At 54.4% G+C, this 19,125-nt stretch overlaps 8 protein-coding genes across 8 annotated transcripts; 5 read left to right on the top strand and 3 right to left on the bottom strand.

The window, feature by feature from the left end:
- Positions 1–17: 17 nt before the first annotated feature.
- On the top strand, positions 18–674 carry N7510_006253 (acireductone dioxygenase (Ni2+-requiring); the record flags this gene model as incomplete). The annotated part of the gene is made up of 3 exons (XM_056978179.1): positions 18–47; positions 102–473; positions 540–674. The coding sequence occupies 3 exons, from the start codon at positions 18–20 to the stop codon at positions 672–674; spliced, it is 537 nt and encodes a 178-aa protein (XP_056834211.1).
- A 289-nt stretch (positions 675–963) lies between these two features.
- Positions 964–2,579, bottom strand: mmm1 (ERMES complex subunit MMM1; the record flags this gene model as incomplete). The annotated part of the gene is made up of 2 exons (XM_056978178.1): positions 964–2,398; positions 2,548–2,579. The coding sequence occupies 2 exons, from the start codon at positions 2,577–2,579 to the stop codon at positions 964–966; spliced, it is 1,467 nt and encodes a 488-aa protein (XP_056834210.1).
- A 128-nt stretch (positions 2,580–2,707) lies between these two features.
- On the top strand, positions 2,708–3,490 carry N7510_006251 (DUF1183 domain protein; the record flags this gene model as incomplete). The annotated part of the gene is made up of 1 exon (XM_056978177.1): positions 2,708–3,490. One exon carries the CDS (start codon positions 2,708–2,710, stop codon positions 3,488–3,490), a length of 783 nt encoding a protein of 260 aa, XP_056834209.1.
- Positions 3,491–3,728: 238 nt separating this feature from the next.
- Positions 3,729–5,472, bottom strand: N7510_006250 (transcription factor TFIIIB subunit BDP1; the record flags this gene model as incomplete). Its single annotated transcript, XM_056978176.1, has 2 exons — positions 3,729–5,386; positions 5,445–5,472. The coding sequence occupies 2 exons, from the start codon at positions 5,470–5,472 to the stop codon at positions 3,729–3,731; spliced, it is 1,686 nt and encodes a 561-aa protein (XP_056834208.1).
- A 321-nt stretch (positions 5,473–5,793) lies between these two features.
- On the top strand, positions 5,794–8,244 carry N7510_006249 (E3 ubiquitin-protein ligase BRE1; the record flags this gene model as incomplete). Its single annotated transcript, XM_056978175.1, has 5 exons — positions 5,794–5,979; positions 6,042–6,185; positions 6,241–6,894; positions 6,945–8,015; positions 8,071–8,244. The coding sequence occupies 5 exons, from the start codon at positions 5,794–5,796 to the stop codon at positions 8,242–8,244; spliced, it is 2,229 nt and encodes a 742-aa protein (XP_056834207.1).
- Positions 8,245–8,654: 410 nt separating this feature from the next.
- N7510_006248 (uncharacterized protein) lies at positions 8,655–9,670 on the bottom strand (the record flags this gene model as incomplete). The annotated part of the gene is made up of 4 exons (XM_056978174.1): positions 8,655–8,853; positions 8,931–9,092; positions 9,179–9,470; positions 9,526–9,670. The coding sequence occupies 4 exons, from the start codon at positions 9,668–9,670 to the stop codon at positions 8,655–8,657; spliced, it is 798 nt and encodes a 265-aa protein (XP_056834206.1).
- A 224-nt stretch (positions 9,671–9,894) lies between these two features.
- N7510_006247 (protein kinase COQ8) lies at positions 9,895–12,170 on the top strand (the record flags this gene model as incomplete). The annotated part of the gene is made up of 2 exons (XM_056978173.1): positions 9,895–11,002; positions 11,056–12,170. 2 exons carry the CDS (start codon positions 9,895–9,897, stop codon positions 12,168–12,170), a joined length of 2,223 nt encoding a protein of 740 aa, XP_056834205.1.
- A 767-nt stretch (positions 12,171–12,937) lies between these two features.
- On the top strand, positions 12,938–17,677 carry N7510_006246 (putative GTPase activating protein (Tsc2); the record flags this gene model as incomplete). Its single annotated transcript, XM_056978172.1, has 1 exon — positions 12,938–17,677. One exon carries the CDS (start codon positions 12,938–12,940, stop codon positions 17,675–17,677), a length of 4,740 nt encoding a protein of 1,579 aa, XP_056834204.1.
- Between the last annotated feature and the right edge of the window lie 1,448 nt (positions 17,678–19,125).

Below are 19,125 nucleotides of genomic sequence, written 5' to 3'. Positions count from 1 at the left end.
AATTCCGATCCAGCACCATGAAGGCATACTGGTACGACAACCAGCCGGTATGCCACAGTTCCTCCATTCATCTATCACAGTACGACTAACTCGACGAACAGGGCGACCAGCGCGAACCCCACGACTCCGGCCGCCCCGCCACAGAAGACGACCTCAGCCGCCTGGGCGTGCTATACAAACACTGTCCTACGATCGAAGCCGTGGACGTTATCGCCCAGGAGCGCGGCTACAAGAACCGTGACGAGATCTGCGTGTCGCCTGCGACGATGGGCGCCGTGTACGAGGACAAAGTGAAGATGTTCTTCGCGGAACATCTGCACGAGGACGAGGAGATCCGCTACATCCTCGACGGGGAAGGATATTTCGATGTGCGTGGACAGGCAGATGAGTGGATTCGCATTTGTCTGGTCAAGGATGATATGATTATTTTGCCGGCGGGCATTTATCATCGGTTTACAACCAATGAGCAGAATGTATGCCACTCCCTCTCCCTTTTTGTTTCGAGTTTGGATATGATGGATTGACTGATGTGTTTGTAGTATGTCAAGGCTATGCGGCTGTTCCAGGATGAGCCCAAGTGGACGCCGCTGAATCGTGGCGTTGACGTCGATGCTAATCTGCACCGTAAGACTTACGTGGACACTGTGCTGAAGAAGGCTACCGCGGTCAATTAGAGGGCCTGAGGATTGGGGTTCCGGCTTGATACGTATTTTTATTCTCATGATCGATTGTTTTTGCTGCTTGTAACACTTTTTATATTAAATTTTTATTAAACCCTTTATAAAAGTGATGGCATCGAATGAAATGAGTCCCTCGAGTAATTACGATGCATAAGAATACTGTGGTTTTTCCATATTACGCATACCATTTGAATTTTTGAAATCATTGTCCGGCTAGGTACTAGTATACACTGGATGAAATGACACCAAACTGGAGATGAGTTGGCTTCTGCACAGCTCCCCCTTAGCTTGCCGGCGTCGGGGACGGCATCGCACCGGGCATAGTATACTCGTCACTCAGAGCAGCACTGCTATCCTGCCGGGTCATGCTCGAACTCCGCAGGCCACCCATATCGACATTGAAACTACTCGTGCGCGAGCCGACACCCAGCCCAAACCGCGCATCGGACGGTCCCCGGAAGCGCAGTCCCTCCAGCTCCGCATCGTCCGAGAACCGCGGTGGCGGTACACCCAGATCTGCGGAGCTAGCGCTGCGTGGTGGTGCAGAGGAGCCGGCATCAGATTCATCGCCTGTCCGTACACCCGTCCGGCCCATCCGCGGCCACAGGTCTGGAAGACCCACGACCTGCACGCGGGGCTCGACGACGCGTTCTTCGAACCAGGCATGCACGCGGGCTTCCACTAGCTGGGCTACCTTGGGCACATCCTGCAATCTGCTGCGGGATCCGATGAGCGAGCGAACTGATAGGTCGAGTCGGTAATCTGGGAGGAATGAGAACGCGACATTGCTTTTGGGGCTAGCTGTTTTGGAAGATGGATCTTGCGGGTTCCCAGTTTCGGTGGAGGGATTGGGTGAATTGGCGCCGGCCGCATCACCTCTTTGGTTGCTGTCTGGCGGGGGAGCCGGGGACATGGACGGGTCTGTAGGTAGGGATGTTGATGCTGGAATCAAAGAGATGCATAGCGTCCCCGAGAAGCGAACGACAGAGACTGACAGCGCCACTGGCAAGATGGCAGCTCGCGGTTTGGGGTAGTTGAGGACCATGGAAGTTTCCACGGCAATGGAGAGATTATCATCGCTGAGATCGACATCCAACAATGCCTGCAGCCTCCCACCATCGGAATTGGGATCATCGACTGCAATGATGCGACAGTTGCTGAAAATGGGAAACTCTTCGCCGAGCGATATATCTGTGACGGTAATCTTGTCAATGAACGACGGTTTTTTCTCCGGGTTGTTCATCGCCGCGGTCAAGGATTTGAGGATGGACGAGGTGGGCGAGTCCTTGAGCAGATACGCGGTCTGCCGGTACTGGGCTATTGTCTGGGCGATGAGAACATTAAACCAGTCCAACGACTCGGGCTGATGCGACGAGTGGTGCATCCGATGCCGGCCATGTTTGGAGGATGGGTTGGTGGGGATGGCGCTGTAGTACGTTTTGCGGAGGATGGAGCGGGTGTTGGTCGCAGACGAAGGGACGGGCCGGAGGACATTGGACGTGGAGGGTTTCTCGCGCAGTGTCTTTGGGCCTCCTCCTGCTGCCCCGCCGCCGTCTTGCGGCTGATAGACAGAGCTGTAGCGGCGGTGGGTGGTGCGTGTGGCTAGGCCGCGCGACGGGGGTGGTGGTGGCTCGCCGAAGATGAAGAACTTGATGAACGCGCCGATCAGAAGGACTACTGACAGCTGCCCGAGGAGGAATCCCTGGGTGAATGACAGGCTGAGGTGGGTGTTCGTTAGCAGTTCGTTCAAACAGACAGACGCAGATCGAGGGGGAGCACGTACGAGGACGGAGCCTGGACTAGCACGGGCTCATCTGGAGATTTGGTTAAACAGTGGACAGCAAAAAACCCGAGAGAACCAACTCACGTTGTTGGAGAGCCATCGTCATCCATCCCCATTGGAGGTGAACAGGGAAAGGAAAGATGGTTCGGCCTCGGGATGTTGGCTGGGCTGAGCTTATCGCTTATCAGCTGGGACTATAGGACACATTCCTCTTTCCTCTCGCTCTCTTCACGAAACCCTCAACATGCACCCGCTTCTCTTGGCTCTCCTCACCCCGCTCGCCCTCTCCGCCACACCACCGGGCGAAAATGCCATCCTCCTCTCCAACGTCCACGCCCTAAACCTGCGCGGAGACCGCCAAACCACCGCCCGCCGCGTTCCTGCGATCCCCCAGCTCCACTGCGTTGGCCCATCCAAAATATGTAATCTCTACCACGTCGAGCAGATGCACTGCACGAATCTGGGGAATGACGCAGAAGACGACAAGGAGGATGTCCAATGGGCCTGCAACGCAGCGTTGCCGCCGGAGTTCAAGCTGGGCGCTACGGATGTCATGTGTGAGGGTTACCGGGATGCAGACGATGAGTGGGTGCTGAAGGGCAGCTGTGGCGTGGAGTATCGTTTGCTGCTTACGGCGAGGGGGCATGAGAGGTATGGCGAGAAGATTGAAAGCTTGCATCGGGATTCTTCGTGGAGTGAGCTGGTGGGCTTCCTGGTTGTTCTGCTCACCTTTGGCGCGCTTTTTTACATTGGGTGGTTGTTTATTAGGGCTTGCCTCGGGGGAGATCGAGAACAAGGAGGCGCAGGTGGTGGTAGAGGAGATGATGATGATGATGATGATCCACCACCACCGTACACCTCGTATCCCAATAGCAGCAGCGGGCAACATAATCCCAGCGTGGATCTCCACCTGGCCAGGAACAGACATCGCAGCAGAGGTGGACATGATCCTGGACAAGGCAGTTCTTCGGCGCCGCTCGCAGCCACGTCAAGCAGTACAGGCTTTGGTTCGACCAGGCGTCGGTAAGACGGGAAAGATCAAAGTGCATTGGTTAATTAACAAGCAAACCCATCATCTATACACACAAGTCCCTGAGGGGCATTAGCAAAACACCGGAGAAAAGCAATCGTTCGCCCTAATCCAACAAACTCCTGGTCGTAACCTCCATATATCCCATATCCGTGAGAACCCAAAGAAAACGCCGTCTGAGATAACCTCTCCCGAAACCATGTACCGTCTGAAATCGCCAGATGAAATGCCTCCTCTAAGCAGGCGCAGGGATATCGTCAATCGACCCGAGCACTTCCTCGGTCCCGCCTCCAATAGTCTTGATCGTGGACTTCTTGCGCGACTTGCCCTTGACGGCAGTCCCGTTGGCCTTGTCGCCACCAGATGCCGCTGTCGAATCTTTGTTGCCTTCAGGGTTGTGGAAGAGGTCCTCTTGCATCTTCTTCTCCTGGGCGTGCTGCTCCTCAATGCGCTTCTTCTCATCATCAAGTTCTTGCTGGATGACCTTGGGGTCATCATAGGTGGTTTTCGTCATTTCCGAGTAGGTTTCAATATCAATGGACTCGCGAGGCCCGAGCAGCGTTTCCTTAATTCGATGCGGATCCCGGCGCTCCTCATTATTGAATTTCAGCTTGATCTGGCGACGAGATCGGCCAGGGAACAGCTTGCTGATCACCATGAAGTCGGTGCCAAACATGCGCAGTCCGCGGTAGAAGAGATCCGTCATCTCCTCATCCCAGGTCTCGGTCTTGGAGCGCTTTCCGTACGAGGACTGGTTGATCTTGCGTGTGAGCGAACTTTCCTCCACGTTTTCCAAATCGCCTGCGCTTCGTACGGCATCGGCATGCCGATCCACCTGCAGCGACGCAGTATCCAGCACGATCTCGCCGTTGACGATGCGCATCACGGGTCCAGACTGGGGCTTAAAGTCGGGCAGGCGGTCTTTGGTTGCTGAATCGGCATCGCCATTCTGCTTGATCGGCGTCCCCTCGGCACTTTCCTGGCCATCCTGTGGCCGTTTCTTGCGTTCCTGCTCTGTCAAATCCATCTTGCGCAATTCGGTCTCCCGTTTCGACTTCTTGCCAGTTTTCAGATCCTTGCAGAGCTCCGACATCTTGATCACATTCGGCAAGATCTCCACCATCTCGGCGCCTTCGGGAGTAGGCTCGCGCTTCTTGCGACGAGCGCGTTTGGCTTTCTCTGCGTCTCCATCCGCTTCTGGCATCCCAACTTTGGATGTCTTTCGTTTCTTGCCCTTTGCAGCGGTCCGATTTGAGCCTGGGGTAGATGGCGGTACAGATTCGGCTGGCGTCGCACTCGTGCTTTCGATCAATGGAACCGCTTGTTGAGACACCGATGTCCTCTTGGCCCGTTTCGCTGCCCGGGCTTCACTTGGAGCGGAGGCTGAGCCTTCACCGGCGGATGCAGGAGGGATGTTGTTTGAACTTTGAACAGCGCGGCGCACAAGGTCCATGTCGGCATCGTTGATATCGGTTTCTATTGAAGGAACGGGTTGAGATTGAGGTTGGGTGGTTGGCGTAGGAGAGAGAGGGACATGCTGGGTCGGTGGTGGGGTGATCGCAGTGGTTGGGGGAGGAGCTGGTTTAGAAATGGATGCCTTGCGCTTCGGTCGAGGAATTGGAATGGCCGTCGCAGAGGTTGAGGCGACCGTGGTTGCTTGAGGGGCAATTGACTCGACAGTCGGCGTCTCTTCAGCAACAGCGGGCGCTGCGGGTTCCGCCTCGACGGAGGGCCGCGGGACCGTGGCAGCTACATCTTTCTCGTGCTGCGCAGCCTGCGCGACTTGACCCTGGGCTGTATGCTGGGTTGCACTGGGTCTCCTCGAGGATGCGGTGGAGGCAGGTGCCGCTCGGCGGGCGGGCGCCTTGGGGGCGAATTTCTTGCCCGATTTATCTGCAGCAAGCGTGGTCAGAACAGGAACAGTGCGTTATATGCAAGTGAGGCCACTCACTGATGGCAGAACTCGAGAAGGACTTCATGGCTGCCCATCGTTGTCAGATGAACCAGAAGGAAAAAAGTTGACTGCCCGATTGGGTCGTCCGATATTACTCAGCAGACCTGACTAAACTTGTAAAATCCTCCTTGGCTTCAACTCACGATTTCCCAACCCACACCCCCCTTTGTCGCTCACACCTCCTTCCTTGAACCCCCTTTTCTTCTCTCTCCCGATCTAGTTCATCGGCCCTTCTCTCTTTGCCCGTGACAGAATTGGGCACCGCCGTGGTGCTTGTCTCTGGCTGACTGACGACGGCCCCGGTGGTGATTGACACCTCCCCCCTCTCATGCCAGCCTAGCCACTGATGCCGGTCGCCGAATCGCCCATTGTGTCTTCAGAATCCGGTCTTATCAAAATGGAAGACCGGAAGAGGCCTGCCGCGCAAGATAACAATGACTCTGCTCCGCCGCAGAAGAAGCAGGCGACCACCGTCAACGGTGGCAGCAAGCCTCATCCAGATGCGGATATGCCATGGAAAGATGATTTGGAGGTAGGCGAGACATTCTATGTATGCGATATGAAGCGACGGAGCTGACCAGCATACTGCGACAGCGATACCAAAAAGATGCGATATTGCGCCAGATGTACGAGTACAGGCGGGAGAAGTCAACGTTGGAGTCACGGTTGAATCAGATGTCGAAGAATACTGCACATCATAATGACCATCTCCGTGTGATCGACGCGTGGTTCAATCAAGTAAGTCGGTCCCTTATGCATCTGCCCCACAAATACATACTAACTCGATGAAAAGTTGATCGATGAAATGAAATTACTTCTGGGCTCTGCGCAAGATAAGGGTAAAGGTGAGCAGCGCCTTGGACAAGCAGACCGTGAATCGGTCCTGACAACTATGACAGAGCGCACCTTTCAGAGCTCGCTACAGTTCGAGGACACCGAAAGCTTTGAGAAGCATTTGAAAGCCCGATCTGAAGATATTCGCGAGATTATTTCTCAACTGCATGCCCACTCAGCTAGTGGATCACCCGAAGTGTCAGAGGTACAGACCCAACTGGCCAAGAAACTGGCAGAAGAGAAGGTCACCATATCCGAGCTGGAGAAAACCATGGCCGAAAAGCAACAGCTGGAAGAGAGCCTGGAGGCTGCCTCGTTGCGATATATGGTCGCCGAGAAGAAACTCGACCGCGCGCGGAGCTTGACAGTCGCCAAGTTGGAAAAACAATTTCTCATGGGTGGGCAACAGCGACCTGGCGCCGAGGGAGCACAGGCAAAGCGGGAAGAATCATCCCCCGTCAATGGGGGGACCCCTGTCGCAGATCGCAACCCTGAGTTGGAAGAGGCGAATAGCAGACTCACGGCGATATCGGAAAAGCAGAAGGAACAGCTGCAAAAACTGGAGACTGAAAATGCCAGTCTCCTTGGCCAGATCACCGAAGTCAAAATTAAGGTAAGGTCATGGTATTCTCGAAGTTGGTTCTCGTCTAACTGGTATCGCAGTATTCAAAGCTCACGGACGACGATTACGCGCACACGGATCTCTTTAAACAATTAAGATCACAGCATGACGATGTAGTCAAACGGATCAACCATCTGGAAGCGACGAACGTACAACTGCGCGAGGAGGCCGAGAAGTACCGATCGGAACGGGTTGCATACAAGATTCAGATCGACGAAGAAGCTCAGGGCACGATTGCCGAGAAAGAAGCGCAGTTGGTACGGGCCGAAACCGATTTGGCGCGGATACGAAACGCTCGCGACGAGCTGCTAGCCGACCAACAGATGCGAAAAGCTGCTCAGGACCAGGAGAAGACCGCAGGTGTCAAATTACAAGAATTGGCAGATGCTCGCGAGGCTCGGATCACCGCTCTAGAGTCAGAAGTTCAACGACTGCGATTGCAGGTGGAAGGTTCCAAGCCGGCCGACAATGTGGGAGACATGCCTCTCGAGGAGCTGCGTGGAAAATACACCAGCTTGGAACGGCAGTACTCTATGCTCAACACCGAGCTGACATCCATGCAAACAGCCTACAAGAAATTCTCGACTCTGGCATCGCAGAAAGTTACCGATTTTGGCGCTCTTGAAGAAAAAGTGGCGCGCTTGACAGCAGAGAAGTCCAAAGCAGACCAGAAGTACTTTGCGGCGATGAAGAGCAAAGAGGCCCGGGATGTTGAGGTTCGCACTCTTCGAATGCAGAATTCGAAGACTTCCGATATTGTCTCGCAGTTGAAAGAGTCGGAAGCAGCAACGCGCTCTTTGGTCTCCAACCTGGAGAAGCAAGCCAGTGAGACCAGGGAGGCTCTGAAAACGGCTATCGATAAGCATCGGGCCACAGAGCAGCGGCTGACCGAAAGCAACATTGTGATTGACGGCTTGAAGGCTCAGGTTTCCGATCTCAAGGCTCTGTCGGTTTCCAAGGATGCGTCTTTGTCAAGCACTACTTCCGCTCTGCGTCAATCGGAGACGGAGGTCGAGAGTTTGAAGCAGTCGCTTTCAGATACCAAGAAAAACATGGAAAATTGGAAGACCAAGAGCCTGGGCAATTCATCCTCTGAATACGAAATGCTGCGGGTAAGTATTATCTTGCTATAGTGTTTGATTCGATATATTAACTCGAGTCATTTAGACGCTCGCGCTGTGCACGGTCTGTCGCCGGAATTTCAAGAACACGGCAATCAAGACCTGTGGCCATGTATTCTGCAAGGACTGCGTCGAGGAGCGCCTCACCTCGCGCTCCCGCAAGTGCCCCAACTGCAGCCGGTCTTTCGGCGCTAACGATTACATGCACGTTACCCTTTGATTCGATCACCAACAACTTCGCTTCGTGTACCATAGACTTTTTCTGTTCACCTTTATGTTTTGTTTTTATCTCTTCTGGATTACCATCGGAAAGGCTCATGGAGCGGTGTTTTGTGACTGGTTTTTCGTCGGACAGGATGTCTCGGGAGGCGGCGTTTACGGGATATGCCCTGGCTTTGTTGCATTCGGGGGCTCCTCTTTTTTCATGCAGTGGCATTCTGGCCGAAAGCAATGGATAGCGGGATTTGGTCGTCGAGCTGGCAGATGGATGCACTTCTCACTGGCTGGCGCACTGGACTTGTCCGTTCATATTGGCGTTTTGAGATCTTTGTGTCATGTAGGAGTACTGCGCGTTGAGGAGAAGAAAAGGAACTCGATGAATGGAATGCAATGGACCCCAAAGGCCTTTCTTTATGAATTGAAGATTCTACTATACAATAACTCATGGCGTCCAACCCACAGATCCAGCGCCGGGACAACCTGTCCAGCCTGTTCCACCTCAGTATGCCACTCGCGCCGAATACGCTTCATAATGGTATCCTGCAGAGTCTGGCTCGCCAGCACACTCTGCGCCTGATACGGCCCCATGACCGACGCGCGCACCGCTGCACTGAGCACGGCTTTGGCATGGTTCAACACAAAAACATAGGCCGCCTGCTGCAAATCCAGACCCATGGCCCGACAGACCACCCCCAGAGCGGCGCAAAGTGCCCGTTGGGACCGAGGTCATCCGCATCGTCAAATCCAGAAGACTTCAATGCCTCCGAGAAGTCGTCGATAGCACACACCGCGACGCCGACATCGGCGTCCTTATTATTATTATCATGGAGTTGCTCCGAACCAGCGAAGCTCCCCGGAACGCACGCTCCCACACACCAAGCAAGGCACGGCCCTGTGCGACGCTCGCGCGCTGCGCAACGATGCAGGGCGTTGACGCGTCGAGGTCGTTATCGAGGGTTTCAAGAGTCGAGGGCTGGCGGTAGCCTGCCAGCACGTAGGGGACGGAGGTGCTGCAGATGGAGGCGATGGAGAGGCGGAGGAAGCGGTGGAAGGAGGAAACGGTGTGTGTGCGTCGGGGTTTGTTGTGCGCGAGATAGGACTCCAGCCCGCTGGAGTAGGCGAAGGAGCCCAGTGGGAGGGCGGAGTCTGAGAGCAGGAGGAGAGCGTGGAGTGAGGAGGAGCGCACAGAGTCCGATTGGAATTTATTATTGGAATGTTTATATGTGTCTGGGTCTGGAGAGATGTTAGCTCCATTCCCCAGTCCCGGTAGGGTTTTACTCACCCTGAGGTGCATTCCAGGAAGTCTTGGTATCTGCTGGTGGGCTGGGGTAGAAATCGGCGGCCAGACGCGCCCGGATGTCCTGGAGACGGGTCTCGAGCTGGGCCGCCTCTACGTGCAGGTCGTGGGGAGTTTCGTTGGGCAGCATTATTGCGAGAAATGTGAGTGATGAAGAGGAGAAGTCAAGGGAGGACGAGTGTTGGTTCTTATCTCTATAGTTGCCCCGATTGCGCCCGGCCGGGATCGGCAGACTCGGAGGCCGCCGTTTCTTATCAATTTGTTACTCATTCGTATTACTCGACGGCTAATGATGATTCACACAGTGCGGTAACACTAATCCCGACTTTTTTTAATTCCCCTTTTCTCCACATCATGTCCGGCAGGCGTCTGCTCGATGCCATTCAATTCCTTAATGTCTCCAGAAATGTCGCCGCCAAGCACCTGGCTATCCGCCAGCACCAGCTCGACCGCTACACGCGCACCTCGTCACTCACCAAGGGCATCAAGGATCAGACCGAGGGACTGATCTTAACTGCGCAGGCGGCTGCCGCCCTCGCCCGTCGCGTCAATGATTCTTCGCCAGCACCTCCGCCGAGCGGTGCCCGTTCGCCGGCAGACTCGCCCTCGCCCGACCCATCGGCCAGCACTGCTCCTGTAGCCCCAATCTCCGCCAGCTCTCTGTCATCTGCAAGCTCGCTTTCTTCCGAACAAGCCCGAATCCTTCAACGCCGGGCTGAATTCCAGGTCCCGGCCTCCGCCGCGGAATACCAGGGCAATGAGAATCCGGGCGCGTTGAATGTGAGCAACCAGCAGGATGTCTTCTACGAGCCGTCGCGGCATTCCGCCCCGGGCCTCTCCGCACTCCCCCGGATCAAGGTCCCTAAGGCCACAGGCGATGTCCAGGAGGGTGGAGCAGATGGCCTCAATGCAGATGTCTTTCATTCGGCAGTGGGACCCGACAAGCCGGCTGCTCAGAAGCAACAGCAAGAGCTGCCGGAGGAGATGATGCAGGGCTTGTTTCACAGCCCGAAGGTCTCGAGCATGTTGTCCGGGAAGCCGATTCCCGAATGGAGGACCAAAAAGTGGCGGCAAGCCGGGAACTCCACCACCACCACCACTCCCAGCGCTCAGGCGGAAGCTACGGCGACTGCGGAGGCGGAAGAAATGGAGAAGCTGGGGGCTAGCGTTGTAAAGGATATCACACCGACCGCAGAAGTGGCTACTGATGTGAACAAAGACGTAGCCTACCAGATGATGGAATCCCGTGTACCCTCGACGCGATTAGCTAGGCTGTGGCAGTACGGCGGCCTGGCGACCTCAATGGCATTTGGGGCTGTCAGTGAGACCGTTCGCCGCGCTACCGGTAGCCAAGACAATGGATCCATCATGTTCAGCGCCGGTAATATTGAACGATTGGTGGGCAAACTGTCCAAGATGCGAGGCGCCGCTCTGAAGCTGGGCCAGATGCTGAGCTTCCAAGGTGCGTTTTGTACCCGTTTATAAACGGGATCTGCGGTTGCTGACATGGTATAGATTCCAAAATGTTGCCCGAGCCTATCGCCCAGGTCCTCCAGCGCGTGCAAGATCGCGCTGACTACATGCCCGCCTCCCAACGAGACAAGGTCCTGACCGACAACCTAGGCCCCAACTGGCGGGACCTGTATACCAGCTTCAACGAAGTTCCTATGGCAGCCGCGTCGATCGGTCAAGTGCACTCTGCCGTCCTCAAAAGCACGGGCAAACCGGTGGCCGTCAAGGTGCAATACCCAGGAGTTGCCGACTCGATCGATTCCGACCTGAATAACCTGTCTATTCTTCTCACGGCTTCTCGTCTTCTTCCGCGAGGTCTGTATCTCGACAAGACGATTGCCAATGCACGAACTGAACTTGCCTGGGAATGCGACTACGTCCGCGAAGCCGAGGGCGCCCAGCGCTTCCGCGAGCTCCTCCGCGACGATCCTGTCTTCGTGGTTCCCGAGATCATGCTCGAGGCGTCGGGCAAGCATGTGTTGACGATGGAGATGCTGGAGGGCGTCGCCGTCACCAAGGTCCAGAATTTCTCTCAGGAGCAGCGTGACTGGATCGGCACTCAAATCATGCGACTGTGTCTCCGCGAGATCACCGAATTCCACTACATGCAGACGGACCCTAACTGGACCAACTTTTTGTACAATGCCACCACCAACCGTATCGAGCTACTCGACTTCGGGGCCTCGCGTGAGTTCCCCACCGAGTTCATCACCACCTACGTGCGCACCCTCGTTGCAGCCGCCCACAACGACCGCGCCGCCTGCCACGATCTCTCCGTCGAATTGGGCTACCTCACCGGCCTAGAATCCACCGCCATGGCCGACGCCCACGTCTCCTCCATCCTCACCATCGCCGAGCCCTTCATGCAATCCTCCCCGGACCTCTACGACTTCCGCAATCAAACCATCACCGACCGCGTCCGTGACCTGATCCCACTGATGATCCGTGAGCGCCTTGCGCCCCCGCCCGAGGAGACGTACAGTCTCCACCGCAAGCTGAGTGGTGCCTTCCTGCTCTGTGCTCGTCTGGGCAGTCGGGTGCCCTGTAAAGAGCTTTTTGCTGCGGCTATTCGCCGCGCTGAGCAGCAGGGCTTGCCGGTAAATCCCTCGTCTACTTGATTTTTTTCTGCCATGCATACCGCAGCGCATAGACAGGGATAGGGCCGATCAACCATGTATTTTACACTATATTATAATCACATAGAGGAGTTATATTCGTTCAAATTCGCCTGTGTATTTCCCGTGCGATAAACCAATGACGCATCATGATTATTGAGTGGATATTGTTTCCGTTTTCATGCTGTCAATGATTCCACCGCCCCCCACTGTCAGTATTGAAATCTGCCGGGCGATATGATAGGCGGTGACTGCCTCCGCCTATCATATCAGACCGGCTAGGGCTGGAATAACCTCAATTCCGGGTGAACATGCGATTCTGAGCACTCATTCAGCCCCTCTGTCATCGCCCGTGAGATCCCCCCCGAAGGACCCAGTCTTTATCGCTTTCTCTTTGTCGCCACTCGCGCAGGAAGACTTATCCTTTCGCGGCCCTCATTTACTCTTGGTTCCAATATCCACCCACCCACCCCCGTGGTCCAGCTGTTTCCCGCGGCGATATCAATCTCTAGGGCAGCCTCTGGCACACGTCGTCTGCCTCCCTTTCGCCACCTCTGGATGTGTAACCTATCCCTATAGGAGCTGCCCATGCGGTGAAATGCTCTTTTGAGTGATATTTCAGCAGGTATGCACAGTATTGCCCCTGATGGCTTTGTCGTTGGGCAGCGAGTGATGCAAGATGATTATTATTCCACGACTAACACATCCGGCACAACCCAATAGGCATCAACCTTCCCCTCTCTACAATTCCAGCGCTTTCGGCCAAGCGGATGTCTTCCGACGATGTTCCTCCACCACCAGCACCCCAACATAAACCCTCCTCATCCAGTTTCGCGGATGTCTTCAAGACGCTAGGTGTCGGCCGTCCAAAATCACATTCCCCCGTCTCCCTACAGGAAAGCAGCAGTGACTCCCTGTCGCACACGACCGATGGACACCGAGGCAGCAACCGGCTTGTGGTAGGACTTGAATCAATGCATCGAGGCAGCGTCGTGTCCAGTTCCTCGGACGCCCCTGGTGGCCCGGATTTCGATACCTCGCTACGAAACCTCTCGCAGAAACAGAATGTGACGCAGGCGATTGAAGAGGCGGATCTTTTGTCGAGGACTTTGCAGTGGTTTACGGCTGATCAGTCGGTGGTGCTGTGGGAAGCTGCGGAGTATCTCCTGCATCATGATAGCTCTCCGGAGGCCCAGAAAAGTGCCGCCAGGTTGCTGGAGACCATTGCGGCTCGGCAGGACCTGTCACCCGCGGCTCGGCGCTTGATATTTGAGTCGATCGCTTGTCCTTCCGAAGAAGACGTCGTTGCTTCTCAAGTCCAGGCCTTAATCTCGCTATCAGACCATGGGAGGAAGCTCGATTTCACCAGTTCGTCCATCCTGCATATCATTTCCTCGTGGATCGTACCCCTCTACACTTCTATCGCGGCCGGGCGTTCCAAAGCGAAAAAAGGAAAGAAACCAGACGGCCTTAACCAGGATGAGGCTGTTTTCGGAGATCTGTTCCAATTTGCAGTCGATTTAATCACCTTGCAACGCAAACCACCAACCCCGGAAGAGATTGAATCATTGATGACCGAGACGTTCACCATCTGCAGGAGAACCAGCGTCGCCGGCGACATCAAGAACTCGCTGGCTGTATTCGATGCCGTCATCATGTATGCCGATGTGCCCAACGCAAGCTTCGATACACTGCTGGAGGTTCTGTGCAGCATCCATGCATCGGTCAAATCTCTGTCTGGTCCCACGTCTCGAGCGGTGCGCAGTCTCGCCAAATCTCGTCGGCAGGCTGAGATGGTGAATACGCTCCGCACTTTCCTGACAGAGTCATCTGCTCCCGAACAGGTTCGGAATCTGAATGTCCTACGTGGCACTCTCTACGTCTTCTCGGACCTCATTCGTGCTTATGGCCAGGATGGCATGCCCCAACTCCCGTTCGACCAATTGATCGATTCGCTTCAGGTCGTTGCCCAGAAAGATGATGGTCGCGTGGATGCCGATATACTGGACTTGTGTTTGAATATACTAGAGGGAGACTATGTGCGCGTGGCTTTAGAGCGGAACTGGGCAGCCTTCATCAGCCTTCTCAATCTCTGTTCGCGAAGAGTGGTGGATGAAAGGGAAGAATCGCCTGCTGCGGCAAGCCCACCACAGCCTCAGCTTCACAAAGGCTCTATGCATGACGATACAAAGTCCAGCATTCTCGCAAACCTCATTCGGATCGCATCTGTTCTCGAATGTCTGTGGGAGCGGATGGGCAGAGAGCAGAAACAACTTGCTGTGCAGTTTCTCACGAAGGCTTATCAGCATGTTGAACCGACTCAGGCCGAACTGATCGTCAATTCCATGCGAGAGGACAAGCTGTGTTATCCATCCGAGGATTTGACTTGGGTCCGCCACTGTCAAGACTTGATCACCCGGTTCGTCTCGTCACGGAAACAGACTTCGGATGTTCGTATCCTGGCTTTGGATACGCTCAAGGAAGCCCTGTCCGACAAGGAGAAAATGCTCTTCACTCAAGAGCACGGGCTTTGTGGGCTTTTGCTGGAAGACTTCTCCGCCGAGAACGATTTCTTGTTCCTGGAGTCGCTGGTCTCTTTCCTTGCCGACTCAGCAGTTCAATTCAGTGATGACGAGACCTTTAAAACACTGGTGACCACGCTGAGTATGCCCATGAAGCGTGACGTACGCAAACATGAACCACGCGAAGTGGTATCTCCCAGTTACGCCTCTCCGCCCCGCCGCACGTCTGCCAGTGTTCTGGAATTGACGCTGGCCAATGTGTGTGCCGTGGGCCTTGTAAAGATGATGCTAGGCGCCTTGAATCACTCTGCAACAAAGACGGTTCTGGTCTATGAGGCACTTTTACGCATTGCGCAGTCTTCGGATCGCCCTGCTGATTCCCGGCTAACGGTGCTGAAGCTCCTGTTTCGACTCCGATGCGATTCGGCTGGATCGGTCATTGTCATCTCGACATCGGAGAATGAGTTCCTGATCAATGCGCTGGGCCGAAGCATTGGCATGGATCCCAATCCGCAAGTCCCCGTCGACAGCCCTGTCAAAGAACATCTTCTGCATGACGCCGTGCCAGCTACCCCGAGCACCAAGCTTCCCGTCAAAGAAACTGGTGTTCCAACCATTTCTAAACCTGGCCTGGGACGTAGCGGGAGCCTTTCTGGTCGTGCTTCAAAACCCACGCCTCCAGTCTGGACGTACGCCTTACCACAAGTACTTCCTGGACAGCCACCTGATGGACCCAGTCCCTTTGTGTATGTATACGCCCAGGCAGACGATGCATCGCAACCGCCGGAGCCAGTCTCCGCGCAGATAGGCGTTTTAAAGGTCAACATGTGGCTTGAGATTATTATCTCGCTGCTGCAACGGGAGACCGACTGGGATGTCTACAGCTACGTTCTCACTCATGTGGGGCCCCAGCTTGGCAATCGGGACTTGTTCAACAATGCCATCCCACAGATCAAATTGCTTCGCAGTATTCTGTGCGACCAAGTGAAGAACGAGACTTTCCACGAACCGCCGGCGCATACAGGTATCAAGAAGAGTGACGTGGCGGCCTGCATTTTCGACTCGCTTTGCATGCTGATCAGTTACCATGAACACTTTGCAAAGAGCGAAGAGGATGATCTTGTCCGGGCCTTCATGCTGGGCATTATCGGGTCGTGGGGCGCCACGTCTCGTGGATGTATCCAGGCTCTTTCACTCGCCTGCCACGAGATTCCTCTTTCGGTTACAAAGTCTTTAACCAGCATCCTGGACAGGATGGCCAAGGTGATTACAATGTCCAATGTTGCCGTGCATATCTTGGAGTTCTTGGCGCTGCTCGCCCGACTTCCTGATGTTTATGTCAATTTGCGTGAGGAGGAAATTCGCACCGTGTTTGGCATCTGCATTCGGTTCTTGCAGACCTCCCGAGAACACCGGTACAAAGTGTCCGAGTCTCCTACTGGCCGAGCGCCTCAATCGAGATTGAGTGGCGGTGTCAAAGAAATTGCCTCGCAGCAAGCGGAGGCGGCCGAAACTGCTCCCCAGGATGGCATGTCGAAGTACATCAACAATCTGACTTACCATGTCATGGTCTTCTGGTTCCTGTCGCTGAAGCTCCAAGATCGGCCTAAGCACGTCAATTGGCTCACCAGCAGACTTATTTTCCACGACGACCAAGGGCAAGAGGTGGTTGAGGAACAGTGCCAAGTGTTCATCGACCTGATGCAGCGTGTGGCATTCTCCGATCTGGGAGAAACCATTCCTTTCGAGACTTTCCCTCCATCTCCCTCAGATGGACCCGTCTCGAAAAGGTCATGGGTCGTGGGGATGAGTATCGTTACGATGGAGACTGCTGGTGTGACGGGCTTGACCCAGATCACCAAGCGCCAAGCCTCTGGCACAACTTATGCTGTCTACCAGCAACGAACGGCACCAGTCCTGCCTCACCAAGTGCCTCCGACCCCAGATGCACATTTGCATTCAGATGCCATGCGCACGGCTATTCTTCCCAGTCACGTCATGCTCCAGCTGACCGCTACGGCCTTCCCTACGCCTACAGTGGTGCAGCCCCTCCCAGTGCCTGAGGATGACATAACTCGACGTGCTATTGGTAACTTCGACCGAACCGACATCGTGGACGGACATCGCATTGGAGTTGTCTATGTTGATAACGGACAGACCAAGGAGACGGAGATTCTAGCCAATACCGGCGGCAGTACAGACTATGACCACTTTTTGTCAGGTCTGGGGGCGAAGGTCTCGCTTCGAAATGCGCAGTTCAATACCCAAGGCCTTTACGCTGACACTGATGGAGAAGCCACGTACGCGTGGCGAGACCGAGTGACGGAGATTGTGTACCATGTCGCGACGATGATGCCGACGAACATCGAGCAAGATCCGAACTGCATCAACAAGAAACGTAACATCGGAAACAACCACGTCACCATCGTCTTCAACCGATCCAATCTACCCTTCAACTTCGACACAATCCCATCCGAGTTCAACTCCATCAACATCATCATCACCCCAGCCTGCCGCATTGCCTACACCGAATCCGGAGGAACAAAGGGCGAAACCGACCCCGAAAAGCTCTTTTACAACGTCCAAGTCATGAGCAAGCCCGGCTTCCCCAGCGTGTCACCCGCCGCAACGCCCAAGGTCATCTCCGGCAAGAATCTAGCCGCGTTCGTGCGCATTCTCGCCCTGAACGCATCTGTCTTCTCGCTCGTCTGGAATATCAAGGGCGGCGAGCATACTTCGTCCTGGCGCACCCGTCTCCGTGAGATTAAGAAAGTCCGCGAGCGAGCTCTGGCAACGCAAGCGCAGGGTGCTGAGGCCGCTGAGGGTGCCTATCCCGGCCAGCGCCGGAATACAAAACCTAACATCTTCTCAGAAGAGGTGACGACTACTCGCACTGCTCCCGCGCCCCCGGATCTGGCTGCGGACTGGAATGCAGCGGCCGATACCAATGTCCTGCAGAATCTAGATTTCTCTCGCTGGAGTCGTTAATTCGGATCTTTGACCGGAGGAAACCGCCTTCTGCTTCCTTCTATCTTTTCTTGATACCCACCCTCTCCTCTCTCCCTCTTATTCTCGACATTTCCCCATACACCCCCCCCCCCCCCAAAAACAAAAACAAAACGACAGAAACTTTGTTCAACGACTCAACCTATCTACCCCAGTGACGACTTTCATGTACATCAAAGTGTTTTGATTTCGATGCGCCATGGCAGCATTTGTGAATACCCCCTTCTGCCCCAAAAGTTTGTCGTTTTCCTTGCTTCGTTATCTCTTATGTTCAGCGGGTATACATCTATCTATCCTAGTTAAGGGTGTTACTTTTCTATATTATCTTGCTCTAGCTGATGAAAAATGAAAAAACCTTGTACAATGAGTCTTGTGCCCCATGGGGATGATGCCACACCAACTGGGTTAAACAGGATATCTCCCTTGACGTTGCGGGGACATGCAAATTTAGTCTCATTAGCGATCTCAAAATATTGCCAGCACATTAAGAAGGAAATGAATTGGGAGCGAGTCAGTACGCAGCCAACTGGTTTTCTTTTCTTTTCTTTTCCTTTTTTTTCCATAGCGACTACTGGATACGCAAGAAGCAACGGTGGTTTCTAAATGTATAGCATATTTATACCGATGTATATACACAGCACAGAGCAAGATCCGGCCGGAGGAAAACATGTGATACGTAGGAGACGGGTTAGGTGTGGAACCACAACTCCGCCAGCCCCCATTCAGAAGAATAAAAGCACTGCAAGCTTCTTATTCCCATTCAACGCTGTTCTCAACGAACTCAAAATTCCCTTTTCCGGCGCGCGGCCGGCGTGCTGGAAGGCAGTGCCGTACTGGAAGGCGTTGCTACACTGGAAGATGACGGCGCAGGAACAGTGCACGTAGCGCCATCCTCCAGCGCCGGAAGCCAGCACCACCCGCCCGCGAAACTGATGTGTCTCCCCCCATCGCCATACATGTTGATCACTTGATTGGTATAGTTATCGGCATTCTTGCCGCAAAGGCCATGCGAGCTATTAGTTACATCTGGGAGAAAAAAGTCAAGTTAGCGCCTACATTTTAACCATTGTGAATATTCCGGTAGGATATATCAGAACTTACCGGAACAGTCGTTGCCGTTAGCGTTAGCGAATGGCCCAGTGGTCTCCATGCAGTTCGGTGTTGTTCCTTGGAAGACACATTGTCCGTCTTGGATCTGGATCTCGACAGTGCCGCCCTGGCAGAGAGCTAGGGGGACTGAGAGGCCAAGGATAAGAAGCGGGCTTTCGAAACGCATTGTTGTTCTGAAATGGTTGTAGTCTGGATGATTGATTGGGGTTGGACTTTGAGCAAAATTTTCTGGGACCTCCTGAGAGAAAATCCGCGGTTCTTTATAACAGCATGAGATGAAAACTTATGGCCAAGGGATTCGTTAGAGCCACCCAATGACC

This window comes from Penicillium lagena (assembly GCF_028827675.1).
Source record: "Penicillium lagena strain IBT 129212 chromosome Unknown utg000003l_segment0_segment0, whole genome shotgun sequence".
In the NCBI taxonomy this organism is placed as follows: Eukaryota; Fungi; Ascomycota; class Eurotiomycetes; order Eurotiales; family Aspergillaceae; genus Penicillium; species Penicillium lagena.
The sequence above is the reverse complement of the archived record's forward strand: the minus strand, read 5'-3'. Positions and strand labels throughout refer to the sequence as shown.